This window comes from Lynx rufus, unplaced genomic scaffold (assembly GCF_022079265.1).
Source record: "Lynx rufus isolate CCGP_SWC_20201006 ecotype Redwood Valley unplaced genomic scaffold, mLynRuf1.p SCAF_19, whole genome shotgun sequence".
Classification (NCBI taxonomy): domain Eukaryota; kingdom Metazoa; phylum Chordata; class Mammalia; order Carnivora; family Felidae; genus Lynx; species Lynx rufus.
The window spans coordinates 6,983,285-6,998,538 of NW_025814833.1; the positions used below are offsets into that span (position 1 = coordinate 6,983,285).

The 15,254-nt window shown below is 46.3% G+C and overlaps 1 protein-coding gene across 1 annotated transcript in view; it reads right to left on the reverse strand.

The window, feature by feature from the left end:
* Positions 1-1,024: 1,024 nt before the first annotated feature.
* The window catches only part of CHRDL1 (chordin like 1), a 118,601-nt gene continuing 104,371 nt past the window's right edge, over positions 1,025-15,254 (reverse strand). Inside the window, exons 8-11 of the mRNA XM_047081760.1 lie at positions 12,819-13,028; positions 6,506-6,673; positions 4,079-4,168; positions 1,025-1,155 (exon numbers count right to left, since the gene is read on the reverse strand). Coding sequence (XP_046937716.1) covers positions 1,025-1,155; positions 4,079-4,168; positions 6,506-6,673; positions 12,819-13,028 — 599 coding nt within the window. The remainder of the gene's footprint in view (positions 1,156-4,078; positions 4,169-6,505; positions 6,674-12,818; positions 13,029-15,254) is intronic.

Consider the following 15,254-nt stretch of genomic DNA (forward strand, 5'->3'; position numbering starts at 1 on the left):
GAGGCAACATTCAGAAGATGTGGGAGGACTGGGCCCCTCTGCAAAGTCAAAATCAGCTCCTGTAACTGGAGAAGGAAGAAAACTGCCCTCTTAAGGAGCTTCTAGAATTTAATCACTTAATTTCAATTTTTGGGCTACCGAACTAGGGCATCAGGGAAATTAGCTGACCAACCGTTTACTTCAACAATTATTTTGTTTTACGTGGATTCGGTTTCTGAAGATTTTACCCAGTTCTCACTTTTTGATGGGGGCCCCAACAGGTTCAGGGAGAAAAGCGAAGTGGTCTCATCAGGGAAATGTTAATTATCGCTTCCAAGGGAATGCGACCGTGAAATAGTGTTTTTGTTCTTCACCCTTCCATCAGAGTCGGTGACTTTAGCAGCCACACCACTGACCTAAGGGTTGAGCCTTTTGCTCACAATTCCTTCTTTATCTTCCTGAGTACCCACAACTTCAAAGCTACCTGGGAGCCAGGCAAGAGAAAGGAGGGGGGAATCTATGCTGGCTGTGCCTCAGAATGAAGACTGCAGTTTAGTCTGTGTGTGTGTGTGTGTGTGTGCGTGTGTGTGTGTGAGGATGGGGTGTTAATTTTTTTAAAAAAACACAAGACATTCTAAAATTCAAAGAGTATGATTTCATACAAATATTTTCTCTGTACTACAGAACTCCTACTAAGCATTTCTCTCCTGTTTCTTTCACTGGAATAACTTTCTAGATAGAAACCCTAGGGTTTTGTTTACTCTTTAACCTGTAAAGAAATGTGATTCTCCCAGAAACTTAGAGCAGTGCTGTGGTGTTCTATCCCTCTTCCTCCCACAAATAATTCAAGACTCTCCCAGTCTCTTTGGAGGACATGTTTAAGGACTGACACATAAAGGAGCAAGTTATGCTGTGCATGGCGTGAATAATAAACTGCATTTGAATTTGGGGTTTTAGGGCACTGTTGACTTAAGCAAAATAAGCCTGCAGTCCAGCTGCGGCTTGATTTTTCTTGCTCTATCCTATCCAATACCGCCTGTTTCGTCTAACAGTGGCCCTTTTCAGACCTTTCCAGGTACAAAACCTTGACCAAATCTTCAAGCTCAGTTCTGCACACACGACTTGAACACATCTGGCTGATCTGAGCTTCTCCTTCGGTGAAGATCTTCCACTGGCCTAGAAAGCAAACACAAAGCAGCCCAGAGAGGTAAGAGGAGAGCAGAGCCAATTAGGAGTGTGACCAACCTAACCCGATCCTTACCCACTCACTTGCCGGGAGGAGCTGGAAGCCAAATGTCAGGGGGTTTCAGCAAAACAGCGCCCAAAACACTTTTCTGGGGACAGGTATGGAAAGTGGGCCACAGAATGTTCATTTCAACACACAGTATTTGTAAGAATCCCAAGAATAATAGGTAATTGCCTCCAGAGTCAAACCTAAGTATTATTTTTGGAATTTTTACAGTATATTTAGCATTTGTAAAATGCTCCACTATCGGGCTGTTAGCTCTTTAGGTGATTCCCTTGGGACCAGGTCAACTAAGGCACTTTGGAAAACAGTACCTGTGCGTTCCCGAGGTCCCGCTTACTTTTCAGGGGCAAGATACTGGTGTAGGTGACTCGATTATTTAGTGCTCTTTTTTCTATTCCTGCCCTTTGTTAAAAAACTGCCCACCTCGGTTTTCTCCTGTGCTCACATGCTGTCTTAACACCCCCCTCTTAGGATCCCTCCCATTCTCTGTTTTCTCCTCTCCCTGCCAGCATGTCCTTACCAGCTCATCTCTTCCCCCATTCCATCATGCCAACTGAACGAACAGTCTTGAGTGCACTCCCCGTGCTGAGCACTGGAAACCATTCTAGATCACCTCTTTTTTCAACCGTCCCTTTTCTGACTGTCCTGGTCCTTGAGTGGCAAGATCTTCCTTCTCCTTAGCGTCATCTTGCCATGGCAAAGAATCTTCATGACAAACCGTCCACCCTAGATACCCACTTTGGGTCTTTTTCTCCCTGCTCTCATGGCGTTACAGCCTAGGGAACTCCTAGTCCAAGGTCAGCGAGCTCCTCTCAATCCAGAGCCAATTTTGAACCACTTTTCTTTCCCTAGCCACAGAAGAACATGACCCTCTTCATTAAGGACTCCATTTCCCTGCTCCTTTGTCTCTTGGGTTCTTCACTTTTCTCTGTTCTCTCCAACTCAGCGGGAAAGGAGAGAAGGGTCGGGCAAGGAACCACCTTGTACTGAAGCCCTGCTGTGTGCCAGGATCTGAGAGCCACATGACAGAAAGGGCCAGGCTTGTTGTTCTTTGTCCCCAGGTGACCCCGCAGGATCGTCTCATTACCCACTTCCTTCAGCTGCACACAGTTGGGGGCACACACCATCTACTTCCATTATACACCTTCAATCCCATTATGCCTAGCATAGGGCCTTTCTCACAGTAAAAACAAAAACATGTTCTTTGAAATTCATCGGTAATTTAAAAAAATCACATCATTCATACCAGACCCTAGACTCTGCCCCCTTCATTTCCAACCCCTCCATATGAATTCTCCTACCGGGCAGTTTATGGTCTATCAGTCTCCTACAGAATACACAAGTAACCTCGTTAACCCTATTTCCAGCTGCCCACCGCGGAACTCTGCTCAGATGGCCTTTATGTATCTGAATGTAAACATGTTTCAAATGAAACACATTTTTTTTTTCTCCCCGGCAGTACCTGCCTGTTCTCCAGAGCCTCCCCTTGGCAAATTATCACTATTCACCCGGTCTGTAAAATTGTTACTCCTGGAGTCATTCCAAACTCATTTCTCTCTTTGTAGCCATCTTGATGATTTAAACTCAGAGGTGTCCCTCACCATGACCTCTCCTCCCTGGTCCAACCGACTTAATACAGTATTTTAATTCAGACTACCATCAGCTACTTCCAGTCCACACAGCAGGCACCTCTTTCTAAAAAACATATGTGCACGCACCGTGCACTTGCTTAAAGTCCTCCCCCGGGGTTCTCTGGCCTGGCAATCAAGTCTAACTTCTCAGCATGGCATAATGGGCTCTTTGGGATATGACCCCATCAAAGTAGGTACACCATAAATCCATCCGCTAGCCAAGAGACATCTTTGCAGAGCACCATTTTTGTTATCAGTAGGCTGTTTGTAAATCTGCAGCAACCACCAACGTGACTGGACTTCCATGTGAACTTCTCACCAGCTTCTTCCAGGGCTGCCCACCCCCCACATTTCTTATTTGTTCCTGGCAGAGTCTCCTTTTAGGCGGCACCCTCTCCCTGAATTGATTTCCTGACCTGTTACACAGTCACACCCTTCTCATTCAAAACACACCTCCTCCCCGAAGCCCACCTGGCTCTTGTCTCATTGTGCCTTGCAGATTCCCCTGAGTACTCAGGTAGTTAACTCTTGAGAGCTAGGCTGATTCACGGTGAAGGTATTTTCATGTTCTGTCTGGCCCATTAGAATACCCAGTGGATACAAATTCTGGGCCTTTTATTCCTTCAGAAGTGCTTGCCACCTCCCAGCGCCTAGCAGTATCTAGTCCTTAGGCTCCATCCTGCATTAGAAAGAGGGAAAGCTGCCATATGCTTGAGTCCTTGAGTGCTTTTAAAGAAACGTGACCCCCTGGGGGCAGTTTCAAAGAGTCAAACAGACCTTTGGTAGGACACAGGAATTGAGACGCTTTCCTTTTCCATCTCCCACCCCCACCGCTGGAGGACACATCCTTCCAGAGGTCAAGTCTCCACAAGTGCACCAGCCCTGGAATCCTGTGAGCTTTCTCTGACCTTCTTGACACGCTGGGGTTAGCAGTTTTCATTACAGATATTCAGGAAACCTTGACTCGAGGTAGCTGATGCTGAGACTACATCTGGATTTGTATTCATCGGGTCCCAGTTTTTCAGTTCACATTCGGACCCCCCGCCCCCCCCCCCCCACTGCCGAGTCACCCGGAGAAGAGACACAACAGCCTCTAAGGTTGACATTGAGCACTGCTAATGTTCACTGAGAACACAAGCGGACCTTGTTTGGGGCTATGCTACGTTGAAGACTGGAGGCGTTTTCCAGGGAGGAGCGGAGAAAGACAGGTACCACTTACTCAGCGTTGTCCTGGTCACCAGCTTGAAGTGATGGAGCTCCTCAAACATCCTCTTGGAGATCTTCTCAATATGGAAGTGCTGGAGGATGCCTGGAACCAAGTAAAAAGTGGGGGCAGGTGGTCAGGCCCTCCCTATCTGGAACCACCACCCCCTTTTTCTGCTTGGGCTGGGCATATCATCTCATTACAGGGGCTTAGGAGTATCGAGCTGGGCTGTGTAATGTGCTTAACCAGGAACTTGGATGGCTCAAGGGTTATAATTGACTCCATCTGTTTCTTTGGCTCACTGGCCTCCCCCTGGTTCTCCAGAGGATAGAGATATAGCAGATCGTGTTGCTGACCATGGGACCCCCTCCTAGGGAAAGCCACATGGAATCGGGCATGGGTGCTGGTGGGAGTTGTTATAGCCAAAGGCAGTATTAGAAATTCTGCCCTTGCCCCACGTCCAGGTAGATTATGTCCCTGCCAAACCACTGGGCTGCCCTTCTGGCCAAGCAGTGAGAGCCAGCAGTGGGATTGAAGACAGGTTGTTTGTGTAAATGGAGAAGCCATCCCTGTTCTTGAACTCACTGAAAAGCATATTTTCCTTTGGGAAATCTTCACAGCTCCTTTGGCTTTCCCTTACAGAAAATGGGGAAAGTTAAAATAAAGGTGGGGGGGGCACAGTCTCAACTTTGCCTGAATAGTTTTTATCAGAATAACACATAAGCTGCAAATGGCCTTGCAGTTAAAGAGCAACACGTTACCAGCCTACTTAATCCTCAAGAGGTCTAGAGAAGGCAACGTAATTGAAACCTGGGTTATCCTCTGCTCACCGAGCACAGACCGTGGCTGCCCAGCCCTGAACAAGAAGTCCTTCAGATGCTACCCCAGCAAGCATGGAAAAATATCCACGTGCCTCTAGGGGGTGAGCGATGTGGGGCAACCAAATATTGGGTCCACTGTTAGGGAAGCCAAATGGACAGGGCTTAGTCCTAGGTGACCAGTTACAGAGGAGCTAGGGAGTTAGACATGGAACATGGACATTCCTAGGTATAGAGCAAAAACGAACACAGACAAGAAACCTATGTGTGTTCTAGCATATTTTTTTAAGGGGTGGGAAGGAACTCATTCTTTCAGGCAAGAGAAGTTGTGAAAAGGGAGAAGAAGAAGCCCTAGAAATACTCGAGCCATCGTTTCTCAAAGTATGGCCCGAGTGCTGCCTGAATTAGAATCACCTGGCCGTTTGTTACGTGTTGAGGTGCTACCTAAGGTCTACTGAATTCACGTCTCTTGGATGGGGCCAGGGAGCTGTGTTGTAAACCGGCTCCTTTACATGGTATGTAAAGCTCCTCAGTATGATGCAGAGGCATACTAAACCTGGAGCACTCTCCAGGCTTACTTACGCAGGAGCCAGGAGAAAAAGGATGTGCACTGTTTCCCAGCTGAAATCTTACCTCTTCAGTTGGATTCCTAGAAAACGCGGCCAGCCTAGATCAACACTAGCCTTGTTATCTGTGGGATGGTCTGAAGGGCTGTAGGATCACAATGAACACGATGTGGCTGGCTATGGCAGTCGGGGTGAGTGATCAGAAAAGGAACTGGATGGACAGAATGACAGGGATTGTTCCTCTGGGCGAGACGCTTCTTGAGGGCGGGGATGAGGTTTTCAGTGGGTGTCACCCCAGAGTACATAGCGCGATTTGAGAGACGCAGCTTTGCACTGAATGGATGGATTTTCCTGTTTGTTGAGGTTCAGATGGGAAAAGAATGGGTAGGCTACAGTTTGGTAGGCTGCCATCGTGGCTGTGCATTAGAATCACCTGTGGAGCTTTAAAAACAAACACGTGGGGCGCCTGGGTGGCTCAGTCGGTTGGGCGGCCGACTTTGGCTCAGGTCATGATCTCGCGGTCCATGAGTTCGAGCCCCGCGTCGGGCTCTGTGCTGACAGCTCAGAGCCTGGAGCCTGTTTCGGATTCTGTGTCTCCCTCTCTCTGACCCTCCCCTGTTCATGCTCTGTCTCTCCCTGTCTCAAAAATAAATAAAAAAGTTTAAAAAAAAACAAACAAACACGTATGCTGAGGCCCCATCCCTGGCCGATCAATCAGCAGCCCTGGAGGGAGGCCCAGGCATTTGGTATTCACAAAAACCTCTCCCACGTGATTCTGATGTGCAGCCAGGGTTGCAAAGCACTCCTCCAGCCTTTGTTGGTACAAGAAAGACAACAAGCCCCAAGGGCCAATGCTGACTTTTTGGACCAGGTCATGGTTAAAGGTCAAAGGTCACAATCACCTCCGTGTCAGTCATGTGGTAGTTGCTGAGCGATCAGGAAAACTGACCCAAACGGAGGAGCTGGTTGAAGCAAAATTAAGGCGAGTCTTCCCCTCCTTCCCTGGTCCCCCGCCCCTTACAAAAAAAATAACAAGGAATTAATATTGTCTTGCTCACCCTTTCGGATGGTCCAAACGTGCACCTCCACCTGAGGTGGTCTCTCGGTCTCCAGGGCTATTTTTCTGGTGGTCTCCCCATCCTCCATGAACACAGATTCATACACAGGCATGGTTTCTTCTCCACAAAAGTAGCCCTTACTGTCAAAGCTTTGGCCCGGAAGTTCTTCTGGAATCGGGAAGCAGGTATCTCATTGTTCATAGTGTCTCACGCTCATCGAAAGTGGACAATCAGCGAGAACATTCTTACAGAGTTAGAAATTCCACCCCTATTCCTTTGGCTCAGTTTAAGCTGCGCTGTAACAGCCACCAAATCACAAAGGACCACATGACCTTTGATTTAAGTCTACACGAGGACAGAATCCATAGATGTGCAGAACACTGGCCCACAAACCAAACTGGATCCACCCACCACCACAGGAGAAGTAGACCTTCGTGAGGAGGAAGAACGTGGCCAGGTACAAATCTCTTAGGCACGTCAGGGTACATAGGATTTTCCATGCTGGGTCCGGATCATGGTCTGTTTAGCACAGTTACCAACCGAGACCCAGGGAATGGGCTGACAGAGGGTCTTGCTTAACTTCCCTGACATCACTTTGGTATACTTAGAAAACATTTTATGACCCTCATTTATGTGCATATAGTTGCCCAAAGGATCTATCCAAATTGGCTTGACATTTCTGAATGCTCTTTGATTTGTTTGTGAGGGGAACGATAATACCGGATCAGTACCCGTGCCAAAACCTAGATGTCAGATTAGTCATATGCATGCTATGCCAAATGAACGGCTGGGAGACACAAAAAATTGGTCAAATCCCTCAACTATGGATCATTTAAAGTATAAACTAAACTGCTGGATTTCAGCTTCCAGGCATAAAGATACCAGCCCCTTCAAACTTCCCATTCCGTTCCACCCTTCTCTTCCCTCGGCCCCCTACCAAAAGAAAAAAAATAAAAGTTTTTTCAAGTTGGTGATCTGTGAGTTGTTTCTTTGCTGGCTTCATGAGCAGCACCCTCTTCAACTATGGCTTTAAAGTGTACCCTCGCATGAGGAGGAACAAAGAGAAGCCACGGACACCCTGAAAACTTTGAATATGTGCAGAAGTCATGTGTAAGACTATCTGATGAAACCACTGAGTGCTGGGTTCTTTGGATCTGTGACTCTAATTAGGGAGACTCATTGTTAGCCGATCAGATGCATCGGGACCAGAGGCTGTAGTCAAATTGCTATTGCCCATCTCGTGCTGACCTGATTCCCACCCTCCACCACCATCTCGGCAGTGTAAGGACAAAATCAAAGTCATCGCTTGGTGATTCCAGGTGGAACTACTCAATTTGTAGATCATCCTAGGATCAAGCCTCCTTTCTCCTTTGGCCCTTTTTAGTTATTTAATTGCTTGGTGGGCCAGTCCTTTGTGGTAATATGTTAGGTAGTTAAGGGACGTGTGCTAGCACTTTGCCAGTCAGAGAAGTGGGTCTCTGAGTTCGCAGGGACCTCTGTGTATTTATCACCTTGAGAATGACAGCTGAGTTCAGTTGTTAATTTTTTTTTTTTTTGCACCAGCTTAATACTGGCTACAGCTGTTAACTGCCATGCGAAATCCATGATGGCTCTGTAAATACCTGTCATGTACTAAAAGTTCTCCTAGTGTCCTGAAGAGTTGTCTTGCACCCCCCACCACCCCCACCGAGAGCTTAATGGACTTAGCAGAAGGGCTCTATGAACAACAAAACCCATCAGTGACTCAACCCTGGCTGGCACTTGAAAATATTAAGAGTAAACAAAGTGTGTCTTTGAAGCTACCCAGTGGGCAACAACCTCCCCGTTCCACACCCTCCACATCAAGGTGCTTTCTGATCACTCCATGCTCACCTAGTTGCGTTTCCTTCCAAGGAAGCCTGCTATGCTCACAGTCATTTCTGGCCATACCCACCTCCCTTGAGAATGCTCATATCCCGAGCTCTCCACAACTAAGAAATTGACAAAGCATTTCCTTATGGAGGTGGTAATGACTGATGAGGATGTATTAGCCCAGATAAGTTTTAAGTCTTAACAGGGGTGTTTTACACTGTATGCCGAAAGGACTGTGTAATTATAGGAATTCCAGATACCGGGGTGGTGTGGTGGGGATGGGAGTGGAGTTGGAGAACCTTCAGGAAGTGAAAGTCCTACACAATCTTGTAGGTGGCCACTAATAAGCAAGGCCAGGCCAGCCTCTACCAGAGCAAAGGCAAGAGAGGGAAGTAAAACTCACATCCTTAATTTTGGCCCTAGTTTGTGACTGGAGGAGGCTGTGATCATGTGTTCTAAGGAAACTTTTGGCTAGATCATCAGTGAATTTGATTTATCTCTTTTCCCTTCTCAACACAAATAGCTGAATTTACTGTTCTTTTCTACATCGATCTTCTTCCCTCTCCACTCTTTGTCCCTTTTTCTCTGTCATGTGTTATCTTTTTTTAAATTAATTTATTTTGAGAGACAGAGAGCACAAGTAAGGGAGGGGCAGAGAAAGGGGGGGAGAGAGACAGAGAGAGAGAGAGAGAGAGAGAGAGAGAGAGAGAGAGAGAGAGAGAATCCAAAGCAGGCTCCGCACTGTTGCACAAAGCCTGATGTGGGGCTCGAACTCATGCACCGTGAGATCACGACCTGAGCCGAAACCAGAGTCAGATGCTTAACTGACTGAGCCACCTGGGCGTATTCTTAATCTAAGTGTATTACAAGTGCTTTCTTTTTTTAACAGTAAGTGGGACCACAATATAAATATTGTTTTGGAGCAAAGCTTTGTACTTAACAAATATGTCACAAACATCTTTCCATGCCATTAAGTCTTGGTCTACAATGTTTTTTTTTTAATTAGTTTTTAAAAAAAAAATTTTTTTAACATTTATTTATTTTTTTGAGACAGAGAGAGACAAAGCATGAACGGGGGAGGGTCAGAGAGAGGGAGACACAGAATCTGAAACAGGCTCCAGGCTCTGAGCTGTCAGCACAGAGCCCGACGCGGGGCTCGAGCTCATGGACCGTGAGATCATGACCTGAGCCGAAGTCGGCCGCCCAACCGACTGAGCCACCCAGGCGCCCCTTTAATTAGTTTTTTAGAGAGAGAGAGAGAATGTGAGAGTGGGGGAGAAGGGCAGAGGGACAGAGAATCTCAAGCAGGCTCCACACTCAGCATGGAGCGCAATGCAGGGCTTGGTCCCATGACCCTTGGATCATGACCTGAGCTGATGTCAAGAATCGGATGCTCAGGTGCCTGGGTGGCTCAGTTGGTTAAGCGTCTGACTTCGGCTCAGGTCATGATCTCACGGTTCATGGGTTTGAGCCCCACATCAGGCCCTCTGTTGTCAGTGCACAGCCTGCTTCGGATCCTCTGTCCCCACTTCTGTCTCTGCACCTCCCCCGTGCTTGCTCGTGCTCTCTCTCATTCTCTCAAAAATAAACATTAAAAAAAATTAAGAGTCAAATGCTCAACCAGCTGAGCCACCCAGGGACCTCAGTCTACAATGATTTTGAATGGCCATCTGATAAGCCATGGTACAGCTATACCATAACTTATTTAACCATTCCCATATTGGTAGATTTTCAAATTGTTTCCGATTTTTTACTGCTGTAAACAACATTGAAGAAAAAAAATCCTTATTTGTGTATCTGTGTATCCCTCTTATTACTTTCTTAGGATTCCTAGGAGTGAATTACTTAGCCAAAGAGTAGGAACGTAAAGGTTTTAATAAATACTGCCAACATGAGAAGCCAACTATTTAAAAGCCAATGCCTGTTCTACATTCACTTATTTGAATCACCTATATCTCTAAACGACTAAGCATTACAATGAAATGAGATTTGGTCTGAAGATCTGAGATTGAAATTGGAATATTATATAGCAGGGAGGATTTACCTTCCCTGGGGTAGTTTAGATCATGATTAGTTTTGTCTGAAAATATGTTACATTACTTATATGACTGTAGGTGTTCCACCCTTGGCCAAAACCAAAAAACATAAAATAAAATTGTGTTGGTAGAATTACTCCAAAGTGCCACTAAAAGGTTTGAGGATCTGGCAAGATCACAGACTTGGAAGTCACAACAGGTTATTGTGACTTGGGTGGCCCCCTTGTCCGGATCACGCTCAGAATGTGCTCTCTCCCTATCTCTAATGAGTGCATTTTCTCATCAATTTTATTATTTTTTTAAAGATTTTATTTTATTTATTTTACTATTTTTAAAACTATTTTTAGTTTTATGTAAATCTTAGTTAATATATGGTGTAATAATGATTTCAGAAGTAGAATTTAGTGATTCATCACTTACATATAACACCCAGTGCTCATCCCAACAGGTGTCCTCCTCAATGCCCATCACCCATCTAGCCCACCCTCATCCACCTCCCCTCTAGCAACCCTCAGTTTGTTCTCTGTATTTCAGAGTCTCTTATGGTTTGCCTCCCTGTTTTTATCTTATTTTTTCCTTCCCTTCCCCTATATTCATCTCTTTTCTTTCTTAAATTCCACATGGGTGAAATCATAGAACACTCATCTTTCTCTGACTTACTTCACTTAGCAGGATACTCTAGTTCCACCCGCGTTGTTGCAAAGAGCAAGATTTCATTCTTTTTGATCACCGAGTAGTATTCCATTGTATACACATATCACATCTTCTTTATCCATTCACCAGTCAGTGACATTTGTCTCACCAATTTTAATGCCCCAGTTCCCTACTCCAGATCAGATAGGTCCTGTCCTTCCTATCCAATCCTACCTGCTGTTTACTCTGGGAGGAAGATTTTGTTTGTGCCATAAAGAAATGCTTCTCATACTTTAACGTGCATGGGGATCAACTGGGGGGTCTTGTTAAAATACAGATTCTGATGCAGTAGGTCTGGGAGGGGACCTGAGAGTCTGCCCTTCTAACTAGCTTCTAGGTGCTTCTGGTCCACAAACCACACTTAGAGTAGGAAGGCCATAAACCACCCTGGGCCTATGGCAGGTGCTTCTCAAGCTTGTCTGCACATTAAAACCACCTGGGGATCTTTTAAAAATTCTGGCGCCCAGGCGACACTTGAAATCAATTAAATCCTAATCTCTGGGGATGGGACACAGGTATTTTTAGAAGCTTTCCCGGGGGTTCCAATGTGCAGACAAGTTTGGGAACCACTGGCTTACATGAAGATGGCTCAAAAAATATACGTGGGCTAAGTTCATGTTTGCCTGCAAATCATGACGAACTAACTGCCTAAGTTGAAGGAATAAATGTTTGAGCTCTCTGCCTACTTCTAAAGTTTTTTGGGTTTTCATCTGTGTTTACAAAAATGCTTTGCAGGTAGGCATATGAATCGGTGAATTCATGTGCATGGAAGTGACTCATTCACTCCTAGAATGGTGGAGCAGGAAAAGCCCTAAGAAATCCTCTACCCTAACCCTCATTTTGCAGAGAAGGAACCTGAAGCTCAGAGAGGTGAAGTGACTTTTTCTAGGTCACACAGGAAACCAGCGGAAGAGCCAGGATTAGAATGCTTGATCACCGATCCCCTATGCTGTCAGTCCCCACACTACAGACTACATTTTAATCTAGTTCATATGTGTTAGAACCACTGTGGATTCCCTTTTTAGGAAATCAGTTAATATTATCTCCTGGCCTGGAAAAGGTAATGAGCTACACGTGACCTGAATTCCAAACCTCGGTTTTGTTATCTATTTGTGGGATTCAGAGCAAATCACTCTATGCACTTTGGTAACGATATCATTATAAAATTGTAGTGTTGGATGGGAGCTTGGAGATGAATTCTTCCAAACTTCTCCTTGTGCAGATGAGGCTGATGAAGGCCAGAACAGGTCTGTCACCTTTCCCAGGTCACACAGCAACTTAGGTCAGGACCAGAACCCACTTTCTTTCCACTCTACCTCACGTGCCTCCCATCCTATCTCGAAAGGGTAATGGATGTGATTGTGCTTTGACGAGTGAAATAGTGACATCAATGAAAGGTGCTACTGTTCTTCTGTATAATCCTCATACTCCAATTTCTCTATAATTTAGAAAGGCCAGGCTGAAGTCTGGCACTTGAGGCTATGTGGGGCCAAAGGTGTAGTAGATACGAAAAAAAAAAAAAAAAAAAAACCCAGTCTATTTCTGAGTTACAAATTTCTTCCAAACAACCATGTTATCAGCCCTTCAAGGGAGGAGAGAATGAAGTTCATTGTTACAACTAGTATCATTACAAGGATATGGCAGGTTGATTAGGTTTCTGACGCTCAAAGAACACTGAGAAGGACTACGTGGGGAGCTCAGTCAACGAAAGGCAGGGCTTCCAACCAACGCACCTTTTGCCTTTTTACCTGGACACACCTTGCAGCACTTTCCATCTATTTTTTGAGGATACTTGCAGGGGTACCGGTTGGGGCAGTGGATTTTCTTACACTCTTGCTTGGTGACATTGCAAGTGCACAGCACACACTCCACAATGCCAAATGCCCGGAGATTGGGGTGCCAGGACTCGCCATGGGAGTAAGTCTTTCCATTGGAAACACACACTGGAAGAGAACACAGGGCTGGAAATTAAACGCTAGGGTGCTGAAACGGGCCCCTGTGCTCAGAACCCAAGCCCTGAACCCCTTCAGACATCAAGCATCCTTTGTCCTTTCCATGGCTGTGGACATGTACAGAGCAGTCTCTGTCACCACAAAAATCCCCATCCTGGTTCCCATTCTACCATTAGCAACCATTCAGGTGCTTCAGCAGCGACTTCTGGATGCTCACAAGTGCCTGGCACCTTGTGAGCAGTTGATAAATATTTCTTAAAAATGGAGGAATGTACTAGTGCATGAGAGCAGGGTTCCATCTGTCCTGGGTATCTCTGCGATAAGGAACCTCTAAGAGATTGTAGTGTTAATCCCTGCAGTTTCATAAAAGATGTACTCGGCTCGAGTGGATATGCTTCTTGGCATGAAAATCCCCCAGAGAGCTTGGCTGCCCATGGAGGCTCGATGAAGAAACTACCGCTCTTCCCAAAGGGCCAATTTCTTCCAGATCCTGAAGCAAATCAAATGCTATGGAGAGTCTGATCCACCAACACAGATGGGTATGGAGGTAATGGCACCTGCCTACTCTTTGGCGTGGGGAGGAAGGTGCTAAAATGAGATGAAGAGGGAAAGGATTGTGAAAGGTAGCCTTTCGTGCCTCTACATTTTGGGCAGTGTCCTCTGGCCCCTGTCTCACAGTGGCTACAGGGGTCCAGCAACAGTGGTCTCCCGTTTCCTGAGCCGGAAGTGAAGTCACTGGCTCCGCGTTTTGTGAGGGGCCTTGCAGGAGCAAGCATCTGAAGAGCTGCAGGCTCGGGGAGGGGGGAGTTGTGGGGGTGGCTATGAAGGGAAGGGGCGACGGGAACATCCTCCAATGCAGACCAACCGAAACATGCCCAGCTCCTCCCGTAAGGCATAGAGCCGAACTCCAGGATTAAGAACTATACAGGGCTGGGAGCGGGGAGGGCGGAGAATAAGCTCTCTCCCTTTCTGAAAGTGCCGAGACATTCTGGAGATTTTAAAGCCATGACTGGGACTGGGTGTGTTTCTCATTATTCCCATCACCTCATCATACCCAGGGAGACCTGTCGGCATCCCAATCAACAACATCTCTAGGGTGGGTTGTATCACTTAAGGCGGGGCTAGGGTGGGAGAAGTAGCCCCACTTGGGGCGTTTCTAGGAACTGGCTGATTTGGCCGCAAGACAATGGCCTCAGAAGGATGAATCATTGGGCTATTTCTTTCTCCTCAAGTCCACTGGGTCACATTAGGAAATATGGATGATGTTGGCTGCCTTTTCCTGTCCTTTGCAAAAACTGCTAGAGTACTGGGCACTCTAGCAGGGTCCATCCGTGCAAAGATTTCCAAGAACACAGGCACCCAAACCAGAGAAGCTCCCCACCTTCCGGAGAGATGGAACAGGAACTTGACATGTGGACTCTGAGGCTCAGGACTGTGGACGGAATCCCAGGACAAGGTATGCCGGATGTGTCATTCTGTCTCCTGCCCTCATCTCTCCTGTCATCTCCAGAGACCGTGACACTGCCTTCTAGACAACGTGGTCAAGTGGGTACATTGTCTGCTTCATGCCAACGGATGCTGGACTCAAGTTCAAAATGGTGGAGTCCTATCACTTCTCTTCTTTGACTCAAGCAGAGGACCAAGGACATGTGTCTCAGAGGAGCATGCTGTTAGCAGGAACACTAAGGAGAAGGGCGGGCAGGACCCCCATGCTATATAGCTAGGTTCCCTTTCCCCTAAGTATTGGGACTAAGGGGACAATCTAGACCGGGTGAGAGTCTACATTCTGAGATGTAGTAACAGGAGATCAACCCTCTAGAGGGAAACACAGCCTTCTCCCCACTAACAAACTCTCAAGATGATTTTGAATCATCCAGCTGGGCGTTGTGGGTTGGGGGTGGGGGCAAGTGATTCTCCAGTGAACTATAATAGAAAGGTCAGGAAAGAACTGCTACATCCAAATCAATGGGAGCAATGAAAAAATGTAAACCAGCTGAGCCTTTTGTAGGACACAGAGAAAATCAAGGGATGAGCCTCTGCCCTGAAATGAAGAGGCCTGTGGAAATTATGGGATTTAAGATTTTCAAAGTCCATTTCCCCACAGGATTTTTTTTTAGGCTTTGAAATACTCCTCCTCATTTCATAAATTCATATGAGGATGCCTTGGACTTCAAAAATAATACGCTTCAAATCAAACCCAGATCGATAGTAAATATT